This window comes from Parasteatoda tepidariorum, chromosome 5, assembly GCF_982258835.1.
Source record: "Parasteatoda tepidariorum strain Cologne lab strain chromosome 5, Ptep-v5.0, whole genome shotgun sequence".
Lineage (NCBI taxonomy): Eukaryota > Metazoa > Arthropoda > Arachnida > Araneae > Theridiidae > Parasteatoda > Parasteatoda tepidariorum.
Window position 1 is genome coordinate 40,628,107 of NC_141759.1, and position 26,527 is coordinate 40,654,633.

Sequence of the window (26,527 nt, forward strand, 5' to 3'; positions counted from 1 at the left end):
GTGATGGCAATGTAATGACCAATATTATTTGGCAAGCGATTCCGTTTTTTAAATCACGCCAGGAATTTTTACAAATAGGGCTTGAATATAGTAGAAAAGTGTCTATTTTGCACATTCTAGAGTGGAGGAGAAACTAAACCAACATTTTACAGATAAGTGAGGTACTGTTTCTGATATATTTTTTAAGCTAAAATGAATGAGATAAAATCAAAGGACTAACAGTTTAAAAATTATATAAGTCATTATGTATTAAAAGTAAAATTTCGAACAAATTTTTATTTATACCTCCGACATTGATAAAAAGGCAAGTGAGAATTGCTTCTTGTATATTTTTATGGATGGATCCAATAAAATAAAAAATAAATAAAACTAATAATTTCTATGAGGATTTTATGAGTAGACAAGCATAAATAAAAATTTATAATTTTCAAACTTAAACCATCTTTTAAACTGTTAGTTCAATCACAAATTTCATATTATAAAAATTCATGTTACAAAATTTCATATCATGAAAATTCATGTTACAAAATTTCATATTATGAAACTTAGCAGCAAAAAATGCTTAAACACCAAACTTAAGGTATTAAATGTTTTAATTCTTTAGATTATAATACAAAAGATTGGCAGGGAGGAAAATCAAAATTTTCAATTTATGAAAAAATTATTTGCGACAGAACTTCTTCTCCCTATTTTTCCTGAAATCAGCATCCAAAAAGCTATTGCATACCAGCCAACATTAGAGAAATAAAATAACGAAGATTTTACCAGCGACATTCCTTAGGCAACGAGTAAATTTTTGATACATCATACATAATCACTTAAGTCAAAAAAAGAAATTCAAAACTGGAAATATATGCACTTAGATTTAGCAAAGTAAAAAATGTGTATATAAATCTTAATCTAACGATCTTTTTAAACCATTATTTATAATTACTTAAACTATTTTACTTTATTACCATCCTTGAACAACTAACCTAATTTTTTGGGTTTACGAATACAGTGGAGCATCGTTTATACGACGCCGAAGGGACCACCGAAAAACGTCGTATAAACGATAACGTCGTATAATCGATTTTTACTTCTAAAACAGAAACTGACTCTGTTTTCAGTTAATTTTAATGTTTAACGTGTTGATTTACATAAATTTCTAAATTAGACGAAGCAAAACAAACAAATAACCAAAGAAGAAAGATTGTAGTGAGCAATTTGAATGTATGTTACCTCGAATTATATTTTCTTGCTATTAGTTTCTACAATGCTTTGAATAGCGAGTTGAACTTACTGCTTTCTATCATGCAATTTTAGATTTCTAATCACGGCCAAATCTAATGGCTGAAGCGCACTTGTACAATTTGCAGGAAAAAAGAGAGCTTTTACATTTTCCAAAATAATTAGTATCGATGGGTGCGCTGGACATGGTCGAAGAATAGCAAAATTTTTCGTTTTTGCCTCTTCATAACATTGTCCAGTTTTTTCAGTCACCTAGTAAAAATTACGGTCGTTATCCAAGCATTCTTGTTGGCACCCTTTTCTGTATCATTCATGTTGGCAAATTGCGCCCTTTTTTAAAATACACAAGAAAAAATAAAAAATTAAATAAACGTGAACAAAATCTAAAATCCGACGTATAACCGATTCTGTGCGTTGTATAAACGATATATTTTAACATTAAAATGAATAGGAATGATTTGGGACCACACTAAAACGTCGTATAAATGTAAACGTCGTATAAGTGATAGTCGTATAAACGATGCTCCACTGTACTAATGTTCAACTCCGTTGCCTTGTAAATTTGAACCCAATCCAGAAGACAAGGGAACTTCTGGATCAAGTATTGGGAGAAATTTGCTTTTGAGGAGGATTTTTTGATGGAACTAACCCGCATTTGCGTTACTTGGAGAGGAAAAACACAAAAAGCTTCCAAGATTAACCTGACCCACAATCCACTGAGGATATTTTACATCAGCACTGTGGCTAGTGCAAGCCGGATGAGGAATTCGTATGGACCAGCCATCACTGGGATTCGAACCCGGTTCACCTCATTGAATTGAGAATGCTCTATTCCCTGAGTCATTATGACTCTACTTAATCTAATAGCACTCAACATACTGCAGTACTGGCAATAGCACCATATGTTGAGGAATAAGAGAAGTATTTTTTGCCATCAGCGGATATTTTATCGCCAAGATGTTTTTTTTCCTTCCATTTCTTTATCAAATACGGAGAAATTTGAGAATATACGGGTAATAGTCCTAAAATGCAGGAATCTTCGTTAAAAAAAACAGGAGACTTGGCAGGCATGCTACTGGATTCAAGCCACTGTTTTAGTTGCGCACCTTTAGTTGTGCAAGATACCTATTAACCTTACATATAAGTTTGAAATATTTTGTTTTATCTTTCAATAACTAAATATTCACAGAGACACCAAGCAGTTATTTTCAATTACCTAGATTCCAGGAAGGATCCATTTTCTATACTTTGAGGTTCTGTCATAAAGAGCTCAAAAAGCCAGTAATATTGATTAGGATCTCTACTTTCCTAAAAACCAAAGTATTTAATTATTTACACATTTTTTAAAGTTAGGATCAGATAGGACATAAAATGCAAATACAACTTTAGTACTTTTAGTAAGACAATAACTTACAGCAATTGTAGCCACACAAGTCGCCCAATCATTTATCACGTCAGGAAACATATTGCGCAAAGCTTTTTCTAGAATTGGACTGAACATTTCTTTCATTTTGTGCATCTGAAAATACAAACTCCATTGAATGATTTGAAGATTATAGAGAAATGTCACTGAATCTTATGAATTAGCAATAATATTAAAGAAGTTATTTCAAGATAAAGAATCAACAGTAAAACTTAATATAAGGTGGTTTACATACACAGAGTCAGTGATTCCGTTTATTAGCCATAAAGCATCAAATGCAGCAAAAACTGTAAGGGTGATGCAAAATTAAAGTTATAATGCATAATTCTACTTCGAGAAAAATTAAAAAAAATTCAAGTAGCCTGCCAGCAGAATTATGTAAGCAGAATTAAACCAAACTTAAAAAAATGGGAGGAAATTACATACATAGCTAAAATGAAAATGATTGTGAATATCAAATTACAGGATTTGTTTTCCTTGATGAAAGTGTATTTTGAAAAAAATTGGTTTAAAATGCTGCATTCCGCAAGTAAAAATCATATGAATGATTCACTTCAAATAAAAGAAGCTGAGAATGGAACCAGTTTCTATATTCACTTCCTAAAGCGAATGACTTAGACATCAACAGATTTGTTTTTATGGAAAAGATGATCAAAAAAGCAGTTTTTATCAATGTAATTATTTTTGAGGGTCTATTTGTTAAATTTATAAACAAAGACTCCTTAAACACAATAATTAAAATCATTTGGAAGAATTACAGATTAAAAATTACTTATACAAGGTTATAATTAATATTTTCTTTCCTCTTAAATCGTTTGTTGATTACCTAAAAATATACAATGCTAAGTATTCATTTAAATCTGCAAGTTAAGCAGAAGTTACAAAATAAATTTCTCTTGTCACTCTCACTGTGGGTCAGGTATTTAATGACAGTTTACACTCACATAGTGTATCTCTCTAAATATTAGGCAAATAGGCAAAAATGCTGTAAGACAGTTTCCTAATTCTATATTTCGTTTTTGTTATGAAACAGAATTTTACTATAGGAAACCAACTGGCTTTATAGTTAAACAGGTTAATCAAAGAATTTTAAATATAAAATTTAGAAAAAGAAATATCTTTATTGTTCTTAAGTACTCACTTTTTTGAAATCATAATGCTTGCAAGCATGTAGAATTGCAGCTAAGATTTCAGAGCAACATCGCTGTACACTTTCGGTTTTATCTTCAACCATTCTATGCAGGTGGTCAATTATGTAAGGTAAAAATGCGTCTCCAAACCTTGTGAACAAATTCTGTAAGAGTAAAACTACTACATTAAAATAATATACATGGGAAGCATTCATATATTCTAAAAATTAAGTTAATACAGTCAAACCTTGATCAATCATTTCTGCAACCATATTGTATTCCCATATCTTGTTTCAACGTTTCCGTTACAAATGCTATCTTATAGTATTAATAATAAATATCTTGATCGTTTTTGAAAGACTTCCTCATCTATTATTCAGAAAGTTTATTGAAATTTAAAAAATATTTAAGTTATTTTGTTTTGAAAAGAAAAACTGTAGCTTCTGATGCTAATGATAAAGAAGAAAATGAGACTTTGTAAGAGTTTGGGAAAAAAGCCTCAAACAGCATGTTAGATGTTTATATGCATCAGTTGATGAAAATGTTAAAACTTGTTTGCTGTCAGTTTAAGATGCTGTGACAGAAACTGAAACAATGTAAAGTGAAAACGTAGAAAATGAACCACAATCCGTGTCAACATTTGAGGAAAGCCTCAAAGCCGTTGACACAAGGAGGAACTCTTTGTTTTCATGTCAGCTGTTACAAAAGTCGAAAAATTTATTACTTACACTAATAAGAAAAGAGTGTATTCAAACCAAATTTTTTAAATATTTCAAATAAATGTGTTTATTTATCTTTATTTTGAATCATTGATATTTTTGCATTAAGTACATAAGTTTTTTAATTGATAAGATTGCTCCTCAGCTGATAGCTTTAGAAAATAAGGAGAGAAAAAAGCCAATGAATGGGTCTGATTACATAGAAGTGTGTAAAAGTAAAGTGGGGTCAAGAAGAGACACCAACACTGGAGATCTTTTTTCATGTGCACTATACATTTATTCATTTGATCATTTTTCATCAAGTTTATTTATAGTTATGAACACAGAATTCATAAATTTGGCTATTTATAAGCACAGAAGTTAAAGTTTATGATCAATTCTCAATAATTGGTAAAACTCAAAAAATCCTACAAAAAAGTAGTTTTAAAAATCAAATTGATTTTGGGCAGAAATGAATTTCTCAATCAAATGAATTTCTTTTTATCATCTCAATCATCAATCTTTTTATCAATTTTCCCTCTCAAGCCAAAAAATATTTTAATATGTTAATAGAAAATATGACCCCATAAAGTAAAGTTATAAGGCATTAATAAAACACAAATCAGCAAAGGTGACATTTTAGAAAGGGAAAATATAAGTAAACTAATAAGGAATAATGAAAATTGCTGCCATTGATTTTTTTAAAACATAAGAAAGTTAATATATTTTAAAAAAAATCTTTAATATTTTACTTTACAACTCAAAATAAAAGTAATATTTTTGCTAGACATATTTTTTAATTTTTATGCTGGTACATATTTTTGTTGGAAATATACAAGCATATAAAAAATGAATAATCTTATTTTAAACTCTTTTAAAATGCTTGAACCTTTTTTAACCGGAAAAATATCTTTGCTCTATATATAAACTAACAAATAAAGATAAAACTAAAACAGTGAAATTCATAATTGACATGATACATGAAAAAATTGGTAAAATTAATATGAGAAATATAGTTGAACATACATGTTTAAAATATACACTGAAATATATTTAATAAAATTAATTAAATTATGTCTCACTGAAACATCTATTAGTAGTTGAAAGTATATGCAGAAATAGATACATTTAATTTTTCACAAAAAATAAGTAAAAATAAATTAATCTTTATTTTATTCATTCACAGATGAACTATTTTTAAAAAATCAATGATAAAAGAAAAAGTAGGTCTCTTAATATATTATATTTTAAAAATTTTTATTGATAATAATATATTAAATTTTGATTTCTTTTTTAATTATTTAATTTGAAACTTTGATTTCCTCAAGCATAAACCAATATTCAATAAATATTACAGCACTAAAACTTCATTTGTTTCCACTTTAACTTTTAAAAAGATCTACAATAAGTAGGGAAAAAATTAGAAATTATTTAGTTAAGTTATAAGCACATATTTAATTTAAGACTAAAATCTAAATTTGAGTATGAATGCTGCAAATATTATATTGTAAAACATTTATTGTTTTATATTTATAATAATGCAAATAAATAAAATACGTAAAATAATTTCATCAACATATCAAACTTAAGTTAGACAAATTTTAAAAAAATATTATGTAGTCGATTTACATTTAATGTAACAAGAATGAGGCATAACTATACTATACCAACGAAAACATTGTATGATTTGAATAGAAGGAATAAATAGACTTACTTTAAACAAATAAAACTTTTTTGCATCAAATTTATCATGCCCTTTTTTCTCTTCTAATGAAAGATAAGATATTAAGCTATCAACAAATTTCTGTTGAGTAAAGGCTTCATAAATTGGTTTTTCCAACTGTAAAACAAAATTAATTAGTTAATTAAAATCTTTGTGAATGATAAAGAAAAATTTTAATTTTGTACAAATATTTTAATGATAGTCTTTACATAGAAAACATTTTACAAATTTTCTACTTAGAATTTTTCTTCAAAGATTTTTTACGCACATAATAATAATAAGCTACTTTTCTAACTGTAGTGAGCTAGTAACAATTATTTATAACTAGTTAGATTAAGTTCTGTCAATTTCGAGCAGCAACTTATGTATATGTTGGCTATATAAAAATAGTGCAAAATGTCTACATGGAGAGAATTCACTATTTTTTGTTTTAAATAATACAAAGTAAATGTGATATAATTTTTTTAATATTTGTAAAGCTACTCCAGAGTGTGTAGCCAGATTTTTCAACAAAAAATAAGCACCTTTTAAGTACTTTTCAAATACTCAAAAAATATTTTTAATTACTTTCTAAAAAAAAATTATTATCAGGATCTGTGCAGTAAGAAAAAAAATTTTATCCTTTAAAGTTCTTCATTTATAAACATAACATCAATAAAATATAGAAACATTTCAAAAACTTTACATAATCATGATAAAATAACTAGTTTCTGATAAATATTGCAGAGAAAATTTCGAAAATCATGCAATTTTTGGAATTGGAGTCACTTTTACTTTCATCAAACCATTCCTAATCTTTATACGAAACTACACAGTACGAAACTTATTAAATTCAACATAAAAAAATTGTATTTAAGTTTATAGATAAAAGATAGCTTGATTCTCACATTTATTTTGAATTTATCAAATTATTGAAAATAAAAGGATTAATAAATTAAGTGAAAAATGATTTCTTTTAAAAAGAAAAAAATAGGAAAAGGGATCTAAATTTAACAATAAAGACACATTTCACTGAGTTAAATTAAAACAAGAAAAACAAGGGGGGAAAAGAAGCTTACATTAGAAATGGATTAAGAATAAAATATAAAAATAATAAAAAAATGTATGATGTAAAAAAAAAAAAAGGAATTTTATTATTTTTATTTATTATTGCTATAACTTAAACGCAAAATAGAACAGTCTATTTACCTCAGAAAGTTCATCAATAGTTCTATCTAACATAGGTTGCTCAGATGCTGGAGCAGGAACTTCAAATTTTCTGAAAGTAATGTTTATGCATAAATTAGTGAAGTAAATTTAATTTCATTTTTTAGCAATATTTCTGGTAAATAGCGATTGCCTTTTGGGTTGAATGAAGTTTCCAATCTAATCAGATTAAAACCTATTTATAAATGTGAAACAAAGTTTTCGAAACAAAAATAAATAACAGGAACAAAAACTTTACAGAAAGAAAATTTTACAAATATTTATGTATCTTATTATTTTGATATTAAGAAAGAATTCCTTTTTGAAATATACAAATAAAATAGTATAAGAGAGTCATTTAAAAATTGTTGAGGATAAAATTCAATTATTACATCATATTACACATTTTGATAAATTTTGAAGGTCTTAAATGAGTGCCCTTTTAAAACTGTGCTTTTTAAGGGCCTTTTTCAGAGAGCCATGCCCTTTTTTATTCCGAGGGAGATCTCTGATTAGTACAGTAAACTTCGACCTAGTTTAAAAAATCTGGATATTTTTAAAATAAGATATTACAAGAGGCAAAATTTGAACCATGTATCTGAGGAATGATTAATTTCTTCCGTCTAAAACAAAATGGTCTTTTCTATCTGATTTTCAGCAGTAACTAAAACAGATTTTTTGAAATCCAAATGTTTAAAATAGTAAATTTCAACACTCAAATTTAAAAAAATCACCTTTATACATACTAGATTTGCAATAATTTTTACCTTAATAGTACCAAAGTTGGAAAAAATCGTAATTTTTTTAAAAATTTAAAAAGTAGGATTTGTTTGCTTAAAATTTTTTTAAAATTATATAATATTTTTTTAATTTAACTTAGAGCTTTTTTACAATTTTTTAGTATTTTCCTACTTAATTGTTACTACTTAATATTATTTAAAAACATCATTACTACATTAAAACATCCTTACTACTTATTTAACCCACTGATGGTTATGCATGTAAAAAGTCGCATTTTAACCTGCAGTCTTCTCTACATAGCAAAACCGATATTTCCATGTTAATGGATAGCGGAATAGTGTATAGGGGAGAAACATTCTCCCAATTTCGCCATTTCCTTAACCACCAGTAGATTAAAAACAATATTACAGCCGAAATAGTTCATATTTCTTACAGTAATTAAAATAATTTGTTTATAACAAATTAAACTCTAAATAAACAAAATCATAGTTATTTTAGTTCAAGCTGAACACTCACTTGAATTTAAGAGATAGGAAAGCAATTTGTCAATTAGAACAATTTAGATTGCATAACATTATTGATGTTCTAAGAGGAACAAAGCTTTCTTCATTATTGATATTCTTTAATTACATATTTAATACATTTTAAAAGTTCTTGAATTTAAATAAACATAAAACTAAATGGGTGTGACAGAAATATGTTTATTAAACAGAAAATTATTTTGCATGCAGCTAATGGAAAATATATTTTTTAGTCCATTTTGCAATATAACCACTTAAATGTATCTTCCTTTCATTTTTTCTTTGCAAAAAACCTTCCTTGTTAATGAAATTAGACTTCTAAAAAATCACGCCCTAAAGAATATATTTATTAATTATATATGAAAAAAAATTACACTAAAATAAATAACTTACAAAAAAAATCAGTATTGGTTTAAATCAATGATTTAAAAAAAAATAAAGTGATTTACTATGCGATTTAAATCAACTGATTTAAATCATTCCAACCCTGATAAATGCCTTTTTTATTTTATTACTCCTTTTTATTGACAGTTGTGATTATCTTTCACATGGTTCTTAGAATGGATTATTTTTAATCTTTCAATTTGCAGCCAAATCTTTCAACAAAAAATAAACACCTTTTAAGCACCCAAAAAATATTTTTAAACACTCTATACATTAACAAAATGCAAAATAACTTCCTAAGACTTTACAGGATCATGATAAAAATAACTAGTTTCAGACAAAGAACTATTTTCTTGATTATATTAGCCATTATAAAACGATCAAGAGATATTTTGGTAAGATATCAGAGAGAGGGTGGAAAATAAAGCCTGAAATTGAGAATATCTTACAAAATGCAGCAAAGCTGCACATGAGAGTGCAATAATCTCACAGAACCATGCTCAGCAGATGCACATGCAGACATGCAAGTAGGCACACATGCAGACTCGCAAGTATTTCATCAAACATGTAAAATGATTGACCCTTTCATACGCTATGGACCAACGGTGTGCCAAAATAGATTGTGTTTGAATGAATTGAGAAAGTGTTGAATAGAACAATGTAAAAACAACGTTTTTGCATAAAACGAGGCAAAAATAAAATAATAATGGGTAAATAAAAAAAGTCTCATTTTTGAAAAGGGAAAAAAATAAGCACTTTTTAAAAACACCCAATGAAAAAAGCGCCTTTACAGGCTTTTAAAAAAAAAATCGAAAACAAAAGCACCTTTAAGGACTTTTTTAAGATGATACGCACCATGTCTGATATTACAACATTTCAATTTCAACACCTTGCTTGCAGTTTAAAGTTGATTTAAGTAATTCTTTTCTGGTAAGAAAGTTGGAAAAGAAAGCGTACATTTTTCGTAGTAGTAGTATAGAAGCTTTCAGACATTAGGGGTCTGGGTTTTTGTGGATATACTGAATATATTTTTCAACAAATTTCTGTTGTCTATTTTAATAGTACTATTCTTTTGAAAAAAAATAGAAATAACTATTATCATATAATTATCAGAAAGCCATAGAAATGTGCAGAATAATTAATAACTGGGTATGAAATCAGTACCAGAATATTCTTTCTTTTATCATTAAAAAGCATAAATAAATATAATCGAATGACATTGTTATTAAAAGCTTCAAGCTGCCCTGAAGGTGAAAAAAAAAGTAATAGGAAGGAAAAACCTCGTGAGTTTTTAATTTGAAATTAAAAATCAAACTTTTATCTAATTTTATTGTTCTTATTGATCATAAAGTAAATTTAAAGAAGCTTACTTTGGCCATGAAACACACCCCCAGTGCGTTTTATGGACAAAATGTCTTGAATTCCATTTGTCTTCGGTATCAGGAAGATTTGAACTGTTATACATAAGCCAAAAATTTTCAGGCAATTGTCCATCAGCAGGTTTAGGCATTAAAGGATGAAAGCAAGGATTTTTAGGATTTTGAGTCAGAGGATCTATAGTGATTTTAGGATGCTCACGTCTAAGTTGTTTCAGGATGCAGGATACACTATGAATTGCACTCTGAAAAATATGAAATGTTTTTTTTAAAAAATAAACATTAAATTACAAAACCTTAATATTAAATACATAAAATGTGTATAAATTAAAAGTAGGGCCAAATGAAATTATTTTATTAAAATACTCAATTGATTAAATACTTTATTGTGTTAAAAAGATTATGTTGATGAACTTTTTATAGAGATCCTTTCAAACTATAGCCATATTTTATCCTTTCTCATGTACTTTTTGCTCTATGTCAGAATAAAACGTAATTACATCAATATACAAATAAAATTGTCAAAGAGTGGTGATACTAAGGTGTTTCGCTGAGGTGTAAAAAATGCTTAAATGGAAATTCAAGCTGTGAGGAGAAGAGGCAAAAAGGGATAAAATGTAAAAGAAGTTTAAGAACGATAAATTTGCTTAATTCCTTAAAAATATGAAATAAAATGTACCCAAATCATTGTATTAAAGGTTCTAAAATTTATTACATCAAGTGCTCTAAATCAGTATTTTTTTTCTTAAATTTCAAGAATTTAAACTACAGTGAAACTTCTCCTAAAGGCCACCTCTACTTAAGGGCCACCTCTATTAAGGGCCAATATTTTGAGGAACGAAAATTTTCCCCATAGACATAATGTTAATTTTCCTCCCATTAGAGGGCCACATTTTCTCGACTACCGCCAATAAAGGCCATTTTTTTTAAAAATTTCTCAAAAAAGCCATTTTTTTACATTTTTCTTCTCATAAAGGCTATAAATCTACACAGGTGTGTCCAATTCTTTAACTAAAAGATAAGAGTTCAGGAATTCCAAACACCTGCACTTTCAAGAAAGAAGGGAGGATTTAACACAATGAAGACTCAAAAGCTTTTCCATAAGTGAGAAAACAGGTGTTCATCACACTGTTTGGCCTTTCAACTTCCCTTTTATGCTGAAAAATTTTGAGCATTGGGGGAGGAACTTGACCTTTTGTTGTGGGTGCACAAAGGATAACAGGTTTAAGCCTTTGTACTCTTTTGATAGTAAGAAACTAGAGTCCTCATTTACTATAAGTGTGAAGGCATATTGAAGCACAGTTTTTTACACTAGAAATTTAATGCTCAGGCACAAGTAAAATTAAAAATCATGGCACCTAAACCAAGCAAAAGATTACATTTGGATTTGAGTGACAAAATCAAAGTTCTTAATTATCATGATCAAGGAACATCTGCAAAAAAATTGGCTTCACAGTTTAATTGCAGCAAGAATCAAATAAACAATGTTGTTAAAAACAAAGAGAGCTTACTGAAAGAATATGAAGATATTAAAAATCGTGGGATAAAGAGAAAGAGAAATGAAAAGTTCTGTGATATAAATGAAGCTGTAATTCAGTGGTTCAGATGTGCTAGGACTAAAAACGTCCCATTAAGTGGTACTTTAGTGAAAGAAAAAGCCATTCAGATTGCAGAATCACTTGGTGTAGAAGACTTTTGTGCAAGCAACGGATGGTTAAATAAGTTTTGTAATAGAAACAATATTGTTTTTAAAACATTATGAGGTGAATCAGCTAACGTTGATAAAGATTTGTGTCAAGACTGGAAATCAAGGCTTCCAATCATTCTGGCAGGCTATGAAGATCGTGATGTTTATAACTTAGATGAGACAGGACTTTTTTTCCGTGCCTTACCTACCAAAGGTTTAGTTGAGAAAGCAGAAGAGGCCAAAGGAAGAAAACAAACTAAACAGAGGCTCACTGTGTGTTTTTGTGCTAATGCTGCTGGTGAAAAGGAAAAGCCCATCGTCATTTGGCACTCCAAGAAACCTCATTGTTTTAAAGGTAAAGATTTATCACAAATGGGAGTAAAATATCATCATAATAAGAAGGCATGGATGACCATGGAAATATTTAAAGATTGGTTGATTAGTTTTGACAATAAAATTACAAATCAAGGCAGAAAAGTGATTCTTTTTTTGGATAATGCACCATGTCACTTGTTTTGCGAAAACTTGAAAAATGTAAAGCTTCAATTCTTGCCTCCAAATACTACGTCTGAAATTCAACCTCTAGACCAAGGAGTTATACGTTGCTTTAAATTAGAAAACCGACGTTTTGTTCTTTGAAGACTCCTTTCTCTTATAGATTGCGATAAAAATTCATCACAAATCATTTAATCTATAACAGTATTAGATGCCATTCGGTGGATTAGACACGCCTGGGAAAATGTAAAAGGACAGACAATTGTAAATTGCTTTAAAAAATGCAAGCTAAGCAATGCAGCTTTAGAGGCCACTATCGATGCAGCTGATTTAGAAAATGAAGTGGTTGAACTTTCAAAAGCTGCTGCAATTCAATATGACCCAAATTCAGATAAATATGAAAATGGGCTAGAATGTTACGATGATTTATCGGAAGATTGGGATAAAAGATTTATAGATGATTTAGATACAGGTAAAACATTAATATTTATTGTTTTAAGTTTTAAAAAAATACAATACATATTTTTTTTAAACTTATTTGTTAAATTTTTTCAGGAGTTCAGTCTGATTCAGATAATGAGAATGAGTCTCCTGTGCCATATTTATCAAACCAAGAAACGCTAATAGAAGTAAATAAACTGATATCCCAATCCAAAGCATTAATAAATGATGTGAATTTAACTAATTTGTTTTATAGAGTTAAAGAATCATTAGAAACTGAAATTGTTTGCGAAAAAATTGTAAAAAGTAAACAAACTTCAATTGAAAATTTTTTTAAACATGTATAAAAACTTAAAATGTTAATAAACAGTTTTTTTCTACATAAAATTTGATTTCCTCATTTTATTTTTTGGCCACCCCCTATAAGGGCCAATTTTCAATAGAACGGCTGGTGGCCCTTACCGAGAGGTTTCACTGTAGTTAAATTCTGATTTTGAGTGAAAACATATGCAAAGAAAAAAGTGTGAACATTTTTTTATGTTAAGCATAGAGATGTTGCTGCACTACAATTTTAACAGTTAAATGTAATTTTTTATTTAATTTTCAGTAATTAATTTTTTATTAATCTACATATTTGAAATAATATCTTTATAAATATTATTTATTTTTAAAATATGTTATCACAAGCAATTAAAGATCTACATCATGGAGCAAAGAATTTCTTATAAAACTAAAGATTTGTGGGAAGAGTAGTTACAGACCATGTCAACCGTCATCTATGAAAAGGTACCCCGACATAGAGTCGAGTTAACATGTCTTATATACTAGTGAATTGTAGTTGTAATTTTGTAGTGGTAGATACGCTACAGTACTCCCCCACCAGAATTATATCTGTGATAGAATTCGATGAATGGATACCACTAGTTGAATCATTGCTGTTTTTTTTGGTGCGAAACCGGGAGAGCTGTATTAAGATCACCGTACTTTATGAGTGCTGAATGTGAGAGGTGTATTAACTTCACGGTCGTAGTCGCTTCTGTGTTGCCTTTAGCAGTCGAGTGTATGCAAGCCGGCGTTGTGGGTGTTTGAGAAGAGACTGAATAGCAACAGTGCGAGGAGGTGGATAAAGTCGCAGTCACAAGTAGCAAGTCAACTTTTCAATGTGGACCATCCAATGAAGTAGGCGTTACTGCCAAGGTAAGCGAGTTCGCATCACCTCCGGGTCACCATTGAAGTATGCGAAGATAGCTCCTTCGAGATACTAATATTTTATTGAACATATTTACATTTATATACAAGTTGGTTTGAATTACAAAAACATCATCACAGCAGGTGATGGGAGAAATACTGACAGGCTGTCATGTGCGTGCTGGTATTTATACAATTCTAAGAATATGACGTCAGAACTCTTATTTCAGTTCACTTCAAAAATAAGTAAAAACACAATTGATTAAAGACAAACAGATAACAATATGAAATAAACTTGATTTTACGATGAGCAGCGAACCCATCACCACAGATTTAAATGTTGATATTGTTTTCTCATAGGTGAATAATAATTTTTTATTGTATTTGATACTGAATTAATCATTATTATCGATATTGAACGCTATCTTTAGGTACTAGATGGTTTAGCCAAGAAAAGTTTCTGAAATATCTGATTTTTTATTTAATTTGTACATTGCCAAATTGATTTTTATTTTTTAAATTACAATTGAGTCAATCACAGAAAAAAGTAACAAATTATTATTTTTTTTTAAAATTGTCTTACTTTTCTAACAGCAAGGGTATCATGAACAAGTTGTCCAACAAATAACTCAACACCTTCTTTAGTAAAAGGAACATCATGACGGATCAGATACTCCAGCATTAGAAGAGCTAAATGGTTGTGCCTCCAATGCCTGAAAAAAAAATTTTAAATTATACTACCCATAATAATAATGTTTATTTTGATAGATATGTTTGTGAATATTAATGTTAATTTTATTTATGAAGCAGAAATACAGATTTTCATGAAAACATCTATCATAGAACTTATTATTTCATAGAACTTAAAGAGGTAAGGAAATTTTTCTGCAGTATTACAAAAAAAAGAAAGAAAGCAGATAACATGGATAAGGCAACTAACAAAAGCCTTCAATTATTGAGAGAATTAAACATTTCAAAGGGCAGTGAACCGCTGAATAACTCGCTGATGATGACCATTCCTCATTATCTAGCCACAGTAGACTTCATTCCTCATTATCTAGCCACAGTAAACAAAGTCTACAAGCATAGGAATTTTCAAGCAGTCATAAACGAGAAGAAGTTTAAAATTTATATCATCTTTATCGGCATCAGCACAGTTTGAAAGATATTTGACAGTATTTTAAATTATATTTTAAAATCATAACACTACAAACAAAGTGATTAAATGAAGTAATAAAAACAGCAGATGTGAACTGGAAGGCATGAAACTTTTGAAAATGTTTGAGAAAATTTTCTTCCAATGGTAGATTGTAAATTATTAAAGATAAAAAGAAAATTTTTTATTTTTATTTATATTGAAGGTGATTCATAAGTTTATAACAATAGTAGTTTTAAGGTTATAAGGATGTTTGAAATAAAAATAAGGAAGTAATAATTTAGAGAAGCAATAAATTCAATTCAATGAATGATGAAGAATCAAGAAAAATGAATGCAAATATGATGTAAAAATGATATTGATCATAAGCACAAAATTATATCATTTGGATGTCACATCAATAAATATTTTTTAATCTTTTCGTTTTCGTATTTTTTTTTCTTTTCAAAGTTAGAAATAGCTGAATTCTAGTTTTAGAATCAATACTACAGACATATTCACTAGATGCAGTTGAGCATTTGGGAATTAAAAACCTTAAAGCTTTTAATGAACAAATGTAATGGTTCTAACAGAGACACAGAATTTCTTTTAATCCCAGCTGACTCATCGTATAGACTCCAGTCTTTAGCAGTTTCACAAAATTAAGATGTTATTGTAACACTAATATTTTTAAAGATTACAAATGTTGATTTCTGCCACTTATCTCTATTTTAATAACAATTTAGGAGTACACTAACTAGGTAAACATAAATAAAGGAAAAACTAAAAATAAGTATTTTAATTCATAGTCTATGAGGAGAATGATTAGCTCAAGAGTAACACTAATTTAAATTTAGATAGAGCTAGGGTTAAAACAATAAGTAGCAAGTCTGATTCTGAGGACACTAATACTATTAAAAGTCAGTTTTTTTTTTAAAAAAATGGCAAATTAGGAAGGGTTTTATAATTGACTAATTCATTGAAATTTTCAGGATAGGAAATAAAACTACACTATATAAAATGACTTATATAAAACTGCTAACATATTTTTAATTTTGCAAAAAACTAATAAATAAAGGAAATAAATACATAAAATAAATAAATAAATTAACACATCTTATAGATTTGAAGCTCGAAACTGAAAGTGATCTTATATTTTAAGAAAAATGCATCAATTTACATTTGGCAATACTTTTTGTTGCAATACATGTTGCTTTGTCTCTTACTACTTCCACAAGAAATGAATACTTATTAGGACTCTTGTATAATGGGGCTTGTATAATAAGGCTATATTTTTATTTTATTTTGACAGCCCGAATCTACTTGAGCCAACAATGAACCACAAAGGAACATATATTTCAAGACAGACTAATGAGTAGAAACAAAAAAAAGTAAAGGTATGTGTAGCATGCAAGGTAATTAATTGTTTTTGCCAAAAGAACCGACACGAAATTTGACAAAAATAGAAGCCTTAAGCAAAACCTATTCACAAATTTATAGAAACGTATTAAACTATTACATAATGGAGACCTTTAAGAAAAAAAATTTTTAGAAAGATTAAGTGTTTTTAAAAAATAAAATAATAAATGCCTAATGGTTTTACATAAAGAATAGATCTTGGAAGTTCCAACGAAATAAATATAAATATCTAACTTTGCCTCATTCTTAAAAAAATAACTGGCTCTTAAACAATGGATGGAAAAGTTACCATTAATATTTAAAAAAAGTAAAAATATAATTATAAGATAGCACAAAAAAATATTTCAGATTTTCTTTTTTTTTTTGGATATTAATATAACACACTACACACATTTATTTTTTAAAACAATTATTTTATTGTTTTAAACCATACATTTTCAAAAAAATTATACTTACAAATTTCCATTTTTGACAAGATTTATTAAATCATTCACAAGTTTATAGTAAGACCTAACAGGAAAAAAATAAAATAAATTAAGCTATGACCACTTCTTTTATATTTTAAAATGAAACATTTTTGCAAAATTAAAAAGAAAAATACTCTCAAAAGTTCAAGTTAATTGGTAATAGTAAGTTTGAGTAAAAGCAAAAATTCACAAGATAATGAACGCAAAAATTTTTAAACACAGATGCTCAACCTATGGCCTATGAGCCACTTCTGGCCTTCTAAGTTTTTTAGATTGGTTCTTTAGCTTTTAATTGAAAAAGAAAAGTTTATAAGTTAAAAAAGATCATATAATGTGGTATATAAGAAATGTATGAGCTTAAACCGTCATCTACTTTCTCTGTTTGTGTATCCACAAGAAATTAGGACCAAACAACAAATAAAGCGAAAACAAATTTGCAGTTTTAGCAGCAAAAAAACAACTTTTATTTGTGAAGACATACCGTATATTCCGGCGCATAACGCGCCCCGGCGTATAACGCGCACCCGTAATTTCTAATAACTTTTTTTAAATTTTAAGATATACTTACTCTTCGTATAACGCGCATGAAAATTTGGATTGTACATGTGCAATATCTCGTCTAGTATCTATAGAAAACCAGAAAGACTTTTAGTGTGGAACATGTTTAAGTCCCACCTTACAGATAATGCAAAAAAATTGTTGAATGAATGTAACACCGATATGGCAGTTATTACGGGCGGATTGACACCATTAGTTCAGCCATTGGACGTCTGCTTTTAAAGCCAATTTAAAAAAGCAGAGGAACACTTGGATGTTGGAGGGTGAGAAAACCTTTACGAAAGGAGGACATATGCGTCATGCAAGTTTGGAAACAGTGGGCGAATGGATATTAAAAGCATGGGATGAAATTAAGCCTGAGATGGTTAGAAAATCATTAAAAAAATGCAGCATTTCAAATAATCTGAACGGATTAGAAGATGACTGTATATTTATGGATGAGGGTAACGCAGATGATGAAGACGAAACAGATTGTGATGACATGCCTGAAGAAATAACGGAAGACAAATTTAATGAACTATTCATGTAATAACGAAACTCAATAAAGTATGTAGGTATGTTATTTCTTTAAAATAAAAGTATTTTTCTATATTTAAATTTTTTTAATCTATAATTTTTTATATTCGGCGAATACCGCGCACCCGTAAATTCCAATGTTATTTTTTGCATTAAAAGTGAGCGTTATATGCCGGAATATACGGTAATCATATAAGTAAAAAAAATTCCAAAATTTAATATTTATTAAAAAATTCAAAATAATAACTGATGGTGATATTTACTATATTAATAACTTCAGTTATGACTGTTTCCTAAACAATATTAAAAGTTAACTTTTGAGATAATTAAGAAAACTTTATTTTCAGATTTCTCTCTTTTATACACCTATAAATACTATGTTTGTACTTAATCCAGTGCCAAAATCTGTTTGGGTTAATTTATATGAAATAATTATACATACATTTTTATCCACCATGAATAAGAAGTCTGTTAAGCATGGGTGAGTTACATATATTGCTTTGAATATATTGCTTTGAATTATATTTCTGAAAATACATGAAATACACTTTGCGTTTAGCAATAATAACAATTGAGTCAAAACTAGCTTATAACGATACGAAAAGACTGCAACATTTGCTCGTTATAATTGAGTGCGCATAATGAATGTGTTCATGAAAAATTCTGTAGAAGTTTATACATGTTTATTATATATGTCTTACTTAATTTATTTCTTGTTTCTGTACATTGCAAAAGAAGTTAGTTCAATTTGCTTTGAGCAGTCTTTATGACTCTTCGCTGTGTATCGTTATTTGGAAAACACTAATCGTCATTCAAACTTGGAAAATTATTTATGTTTTTCCAGGATTTACTATCACTAACTTTTAGTTGTTTTAGATATTTAAAAGGAACTTTTCGAAGCAGGGATTAGCTGAGCTAAAAAGGTGGAAATACAAAAAAAATTTATGAATCACAAAAATATTGCTCGTTAAAACCAAGGCTTGCTCATCAAAAGCAAGCTCTAGTTAACTTAACCAACTTAGTCTTTTTTATCTATTTGATCAATTCTAGTTCGGTAATCAGGCTTGTTATAAATTAGTTTTTATGTATAATGAATTTATGTAGGTTTCTAGTATGATACATTCTAGCTTTTTGTGGCCTGGTATTTAAAAAATGTAGAGCATCAATCTTATTTAAATCTTAAAGAAAACCCTCAAAAACTATTTATAAATTATAACAAACTAGACTACTTGCTTTTCTTTTTTCTCACAACGACAGGCCAACCCTTTGGAATACTGAGAAATCTCCTCATCAGTGAAATATGGTGAATCTGGTACAGGAGTGCTATTCCAAAAACATTTAGCTACGTTAATTGTAGAATCAGGAATCTGTGAAAGGCAAATTATTCCCAAAGAAAGATAAATATTTCAGATATGAAAAATATAACTAATTTTAAAATAAAATTGAAATAATGATACAATAAAAGTCATACCCTTCAACAAAAAAAAGTTTTGTTTTTGAGAACATTTAAAATAATATTTAGTTATATTTGGAAAAAAAATAACCATTTATACGCACATAATAAGAATTTTTAATTACTACACACTTTTTTTCTTTTCAAATACTCAATAATGGATATTCAGCAACATAACAGAACATTTTCATTAAAAATTATAACAATTACATATTATCTAAAGAATCTTAAATGGTCTTGCACATGAAGAAAAGATATACTTTGTGGCAGTATAAAACATGCATAAATATTACTTTATTTATATGTAATCTGAAAAATTTGTAATGATATAATCTAAAAATATTGAAGGATTACTTTTTTTCCCCTGTTATGTGTTAATATGACGTATCTAAAATAGCCACAAACAGGATTTAAATTAGATTTTTTATCTGAAAATAACAAGTACTGACCATAATTTTAGAAATAGAATATGAATCGGCAGGGTTTGAAATTAATCATCAAAATTTGACTCGAATGTCCATAAATCAAATTATTAGTGGTCCCCAAACCACTAAGCGATGTAAAGGGATAGTATTTTGTGTTTTTGATTTTGTGTTATGGTCACAAAATATCAGATTTAATCAAAATTGTGAACATTACATTCTCGCTGTAGTAATTTTTCATTTAAATTAACATTACACAAACCAGAACCAGTCAGAAAACTGGTTATTATATGTTGTATTGTATAGTATGAAGTGTTGGTATGTTTAGTGTTAACTTTATAAACTTTTTTTTAAAGGAAAAAAAAAAGAATCTAAAAGAGACGTGTAAACGGTTCAGTAAAAATGTGTACAGATAGTAATATATTTTAGTTATTGGTCCTTTGGACTAAATTTTCTTTATTTCTACCCTAGATCTGAATACTAAGACATAATACATAAACATTTTAGTAAGCATATCAGAAGCTGTACTTACCACAAGCTTTATTTGATATGTTGTGAGATGTTTTTGTATGCTGGATTCCATTTTTTCCAGTAACCTAATGATGGAAGGTTTTTCGGAATGTTTCGCAGAAACTATAGTTGGCCAAAGGTCTGCCAATATCTCCCATGACTGTGCAGTTAACAAAGTGTTTTGTTTTTGGCCCAAAACTAGATACAAAACTCCCTAAAAATAAAATAAATATTAATATAAATCAAGTTTTTGAAGAAAAAAATTACTAACAATCATTTATATCTTGGATTATATTATACGTAAGTATAATGATGATAGTAGACAAAGGTGACAACTAAAATAAGATTTGAAGACGAAGTGGGAAGAATGGTTTAGTTCTATTTTTCACAAAAATGATGGTTGGGCCATCATGTGTTGCATTTTGAGGATTACTAAGTTCAGACCAATCAATAATGTGGAAAATCGGTTCTCCCTGAGAGTTATTACACTTTCAAGACGGGCCATGGTTCCTGTCCACACGCAGACAAGGCAAACAAAGAATCATAGGGAAGAAGGCGACGGGAGTTTGATTGAGGAAGTATTGATTGGTGAGGAATTTTAAGGAAAAGCGTTTTTTGTCCTACTTGACTTTCAAATTCTATTTTTTTTTTCAACACCAGAAACTGTAAATTTTGATTTAAACTTTTTGTGGGATGTAAATAAATACTTGTGATATTTATGTATATTTTTATTTTCACAATTTCAATCGAATGCTAGCTCCTGAATAATCCTTAACATTTAAATGAATTTTTTCGCAAAATCAGCTATCATGTACATAAACCATTTTTTCCCCTTGGTCTTCAATTGGAAAGATTTGTGTAACATATGTTATATACTCTTAAATGACGTGTAACACTTACCATTTTCCATAGACTTAAAAACAATACTGATATTCCTACATTGAAATTCGACCCGGTATCCACAATACTTAAAGTTATATTAAAAAAGAGATGCTCCTCTTGGAATTCCCTTCTGGGAAAATCCCAGATTTAATTATTGCAGTTTCACAGCGCGGACTGTATATGCGTTGTCATGTGTATTTTGAAATCGCTCTTTGTTAATGTTTGTTCCTTCATTGAGGACTATTCTTTAAAATTAAATAAAATACAAAAAATTAGCACTGGAGTTCAATCTTATTGAATTTTAACGGAAATATCTAAAGGAGCACCCTTAATGTAAAACAGCTATAAATATTATGGATACAATCTCTTAATTGAAAAATACAATTACTAAAAAAATTCCACTTATTGGTGAATTTATATATTAATAAATGAAGGTGCATTCATTTTTAACTTGTAAAATATTACTAAAAAAATATTAAAAAATCCTCATCGATATCCTTTTCTTTTTATTCTTCTCAATTAATCTAACTTAAAGCACAATCAAGATTTAAAACTATGCTTTAAGATTGATAAATATTAACAAAATATAAGTGCAAAAAAGAAATTTTTTGGTTGAAAATATACTACACATTTAAGCCTTCTTTGAAAATAGAGATCCAAGAAACATACATTTATACTCTGACAAAAAATTTCATAAAAAAATAACAATAAATAATGTTTTAGAACTCTGAAAAACATAATACAGTATTCACACTATATCAAAAAACTTAGCTAAAAGGTTATGATACAATTTTTTTTTTTTTTTAACTTGCGATTATCATTAATTTGGTAATGCTGTTATTATGCCAGTCTCAATGCAAGCAATAAAATGCAAAGCAAAGCATTAAAGATACTCCCAAAATATATTTAAATAAATAATTTGTTTATTATTTAAAGAAAAAGTTTAGATGTTAGCACAGTAAGAAGATTTTGAGAGATAAATAAATAAAAACTGTTAAATTGTTGAAATATTTCATGTTAATTGAGACAAGGAAGAAAGTAATTCAGAAGAAAGCAAAAGCAGTTTGATAACACTTAAATTTCTTTCCTTTGCTTTTATTTCAATGTTTTTTGAAAAAAATTAGGTTCTTTAAAAGTTTTATTAAAAACATTATACACATACGCATGGTATTTACTCTCTACCAAAGAAGCCCAAGGGCAAAATTCTGAGGATTGCTCTCCTTAAAATGCCACTTTCCTATAAAATATTATGAGAAATAATTTGATTAATAAAATTTCTCATAAAATTGAATATTATTATAAGGTGAATAAATAATACAATTGGGATGCAGTATTCTATGCGAAGAACTACTTGAAGATTAATGATAATTATATAACAAAATCCAGATTCTTAATAATTTCATTGAAAGATGATGCCGATTTAAAATTACAACACTGTGACTCACAGTGAAATATTTAAAAGCGTTTTTATATTAAAAATTACATCTATTTTGATATTAACCCATTCCTTGAAAATAATTTAAACTCATCAGTCCTACTTAAAGGAATACCATTGGTTCCAGTCAACTATATTGAAATAAGTGTTTTATTCTATTATAAGGGGAGTGCATAAGTACGTATTAAATTCTATGCTTTTACTAACTTTAACATTGAAATATGTAATATACACAAAATACTTTGAAAGAATAAAGTCATTTTAATGATCAATAAACAATTATAACTAGAACTATCAGTATTAATATAAAATATAAATGACATTAAAATTTATATAACAATAAACCAATTATTATGTAAAATATAGTATGTGTACTATAAGGCTATTTATTTTCTACCAAGAGTCACTGTTTTGACACACATTTAATTTAACATTTCTCTATTTCTTAACTTTTTACTTTCTAAATGGTGACTCATTTACTATATGACAACCATCCGTTAACTATATTACTGTTAATTCCAACACTGGTTTGAAGCTAAAATGGATAGAAAGTCTCTATTGAAATGACCAGGTATTTTATTAACTTTTTAACTGAAAAAAGGAACTTACATTCTAGCTAGTAAAACATTTTTTTTGGCAACCATAAATAGTTATTTATATGAAGAAATTCAACATTTCTCCAATATGAAATAATTTTGTTCCACCAAATTTTCTTCGTTTAAGCCAATTTAGTCAATTTTCCAATATACAATTAAGTGGGGTTGACTGTATAACTATCTGAACAGAATTTCTACCCATTGAAACTGGCAATGAAAATTTTACATGGAAGATGATACCATATTTCTAATAATCATGATCAACTAAAGAAACAATAATATAAATGTTTGAAACACAACAGCAAACTTCACCATAAATAATTCATCAAATATAATCCTGACTTTTGCCAATTTTAAGAAGTCAACTGTGTTATTTAATACTTAACATCTTCAAAGACAGCAAACATTACATTTTATCACTAATCTTTATTTTTAAGAGAATTTCCTTTAAACTATATAAATTTCTCAGACACAAATAAAGAAAATATAAAAACAAGCGTGCTTTTAATCAGTAATCTAAGTCAAATAATTAACTACAGTGTAGCACTATTTTAATTTTATCAAATATTATAAATATTTATCACTCTACAAAAAACTAACCATTTAATTACAAATATATTTTCATAAATGCATTGTCAAATATTCTTCACACAATAATGTAATAGATTTTATATTATTGTGGTATTTTTAATTTAAAATTAATGAAAAAAAAATGAATTTTGAAACCACTTTTTACTTTCTAGAATTACACATACTGCTAGTATTATAATATAAGAAATTTTTTTTTATCAATAAAGAATCAATAAAGCAGTTGTGATTAATCCCGATTAGTGATGGTGAATGAATCTTTTTAGATACAATTGGTATGTATATTGTTAAATACATAAGGTTATTTTTGTGCAATATCCTTAGTGTTTATTAACAACTGATGATACTTAAGTATTGTTGTATATGAATGTAATTCAAGTGGTAAATTTTCCAAAATAAAAATACAATAAGAAAAATTTGCATATCAACTGATAAAATACTTTTTAATGTTAAAATGTTCATATTTTTAAAAGCATTATTTTTCAAAACGAAACCAAACTCTAAAGTCTTCTAATCATCATAGTTAGTGCATATGGAGCCTATTCAATACTTATAATACATTTATACTATTCATTGCGCACATGAAAAATTCTAGGAAAATTCTATTTTTATAGAATTGAACCCTACTTTTAAAAGAAAATTTTGAACATATATAACTGTTCAGGCAAAAATAATAAGTGTCTATTAATTTAAAGGAAAAATAATTAGTTGATAAAAAATATGACTATGAACCTGCCTACACTACATTAGCAAGGTAGTACATAATAAATTGAATGTAAGCGATAATTTTTAACTGAGCTTCCATTATCTACATACTAAATCTACCTCTTTGTTTCTTAGAAATATGCAAAAGATTCAAGTTCAAAAATCATTTTCATTTACTATGCATTTTTCAATTCAAATGAACAAAAAATTTATAAATCAAAAATGAATACCTTGTTTCTCAATATTTACCCTTATATCTTTTTGCTCCTTGCAGCTCTTGAAAAAGTTTTTACTAAGGTGGAGTCATATTTACTTACCAATAAAATTAACAGATAACTCTGAAAAATTATTTTAAACATAAGGGTTCCTTTTTGTGTAGCAGTGAGGGTTAAAATTTGCAGCAGCATTAATAGAAACACTTTTTAGGACTGATTTACATATTTTATTTAACTGCCAAATTTTACTGGAGGATGTACAAGAGGTGTGTTGAAGATACTGTCAATTAATTCTTTTAACTTGGCTCGATTTTTCCCTTTTTTTTAAGTAGAGGTGCATAAACTTATATGATTTCTAAAATGCAAACTAACTGGTCACCAAAAACAGGTAGTTAATTTTATAAAACATTTAACTAAATTGAAATAACTAAAAAAATAAAACAAAGGAAATAGAATTTTTTACCTTATATTCTTCATGGAATTGTGTAGGATCTCTTTTTAAATTCTCTAAAATTTGTTTAAAAACAACTTTTGCTGAACTATGATGGATTGAAAAGCAATTATGAAGGACCGATTGGGCTTTACTTCGTACCTACAGAAGAAAATAAAACAAAAATAGATTAATAATTCAGGTTTTATTAGCAAAATAAGATTAAACAAAATTCACTACTTCTAATTAGTTTTTATATTTGATGATGACTTACAAAAAAAGAAAATAATTAGTGTGTATTCCCCTTACAAAATTTGAAAATATCGCTCATAATATTAGAATTAAAAAAAATATTCCAAACTCAGTTTAAAAAATTACATTATTATTATTTTTTGAAGTTGATGCTTCTGTTACTTTAAATTAGTAACATGTATATTTGCTATTATTAAAAGTATCTTGCAGAAAGATATTAGTACTCGAGAGGTTTGTCGCAGAAAGCCCGAAAAAATTCTGCTACAGGGTCATTTTTTATTATAATGAAAACTCTTAATAAATACAAGATAAACAAGGGAAAAGGGTAGTTTACCCACCCTTCAGAAAAATGTGCATTAATATTATTTAACTGAAGTCAGGATGGTTCCACTCAAAAAACTCCCTGAATTCAAAACTTCCCTGACTTTTTCAAGTATATTAGGTAAATTTGAATGAAAATCCATACCATATTTTACCCCTACCATGCTATTTTTCATCAAAAAACTTTGAATTCTTATTTTATTTGTAATATAAAATATTAGATTTCGTGGGCAAAAACACATAATAGAGTGAGAAAGGAAACTAAAAGGTGTAATTTAATAAAATAATTGAAATAGATGTTAGAATTATTTAAATTGAATCTCAATAACTGATTACTGTTATTGACATTGTAAGACTGGTTATTTTCCAAGTATGACATAGGGATTTTCCAGGGTTTTTTT

General features: G+C 27.8%; 1 protein-coding gene across 1 annotated transcript in view; it reads right to left on the minus strand.

Annotated features, from left to right (window-relative positions):
* The window catches only part of LOC107438063 (proteasome activator complex subunit 4), a 77,101-nt gene that overhangs the window by 16,536 nt on the left and 34,038 nt on the right, over positions 1 to 26,527 (minus strand). Inside the window, exons 27-37 of the mRNA XM_043050390.3 lie at positions 25,587 to 25,715; positions 20,725 to 20,916; positions 19,551 to 19,684; positions 17,233 to 17,286; positions 14,806 to 14,935; positions 10,406 to 10,656; positions 7,393 to 7,462; positions 6,196 to 6,321; positions 3,795 to 3,947; positions 2,645 to 2,749; positions 2,447 to 2,538 (exon numbers count right to left, since the gene is read on the minus strand). Of these exons, the coding sequence (XP_042906324.2) occupies positions 2,447 to 2,538; positions 2,645 to 2,749; positions 3,795 to 3,947; positions 6,196 to 6,321; positions 7,393 to 7,462; positions 10,406 to 10,656; positions 14,806 to 14,935; positions 17,233 to 17,286; positions 19,551 to 19,684; positions 20,725 to 20,916; positions 25,587 to 25,715 (1,436 nt within the window). The remainder of the gene's footprint in view (positions 1 to 2,446; positions 2,539 to 2,644; positions 2,750 to 3,794; positions 3,948 to 6,195; positions 6,322 to 7,392; positions 7,463 to 10,405; positions 10,657 to 14,805; positions 14,936 to 17,232; positions 17,287 to 19,550; positions 19,685 to 20,724; positions 20,917 to 25,586; positions 25,716 to 26,527) is intronic.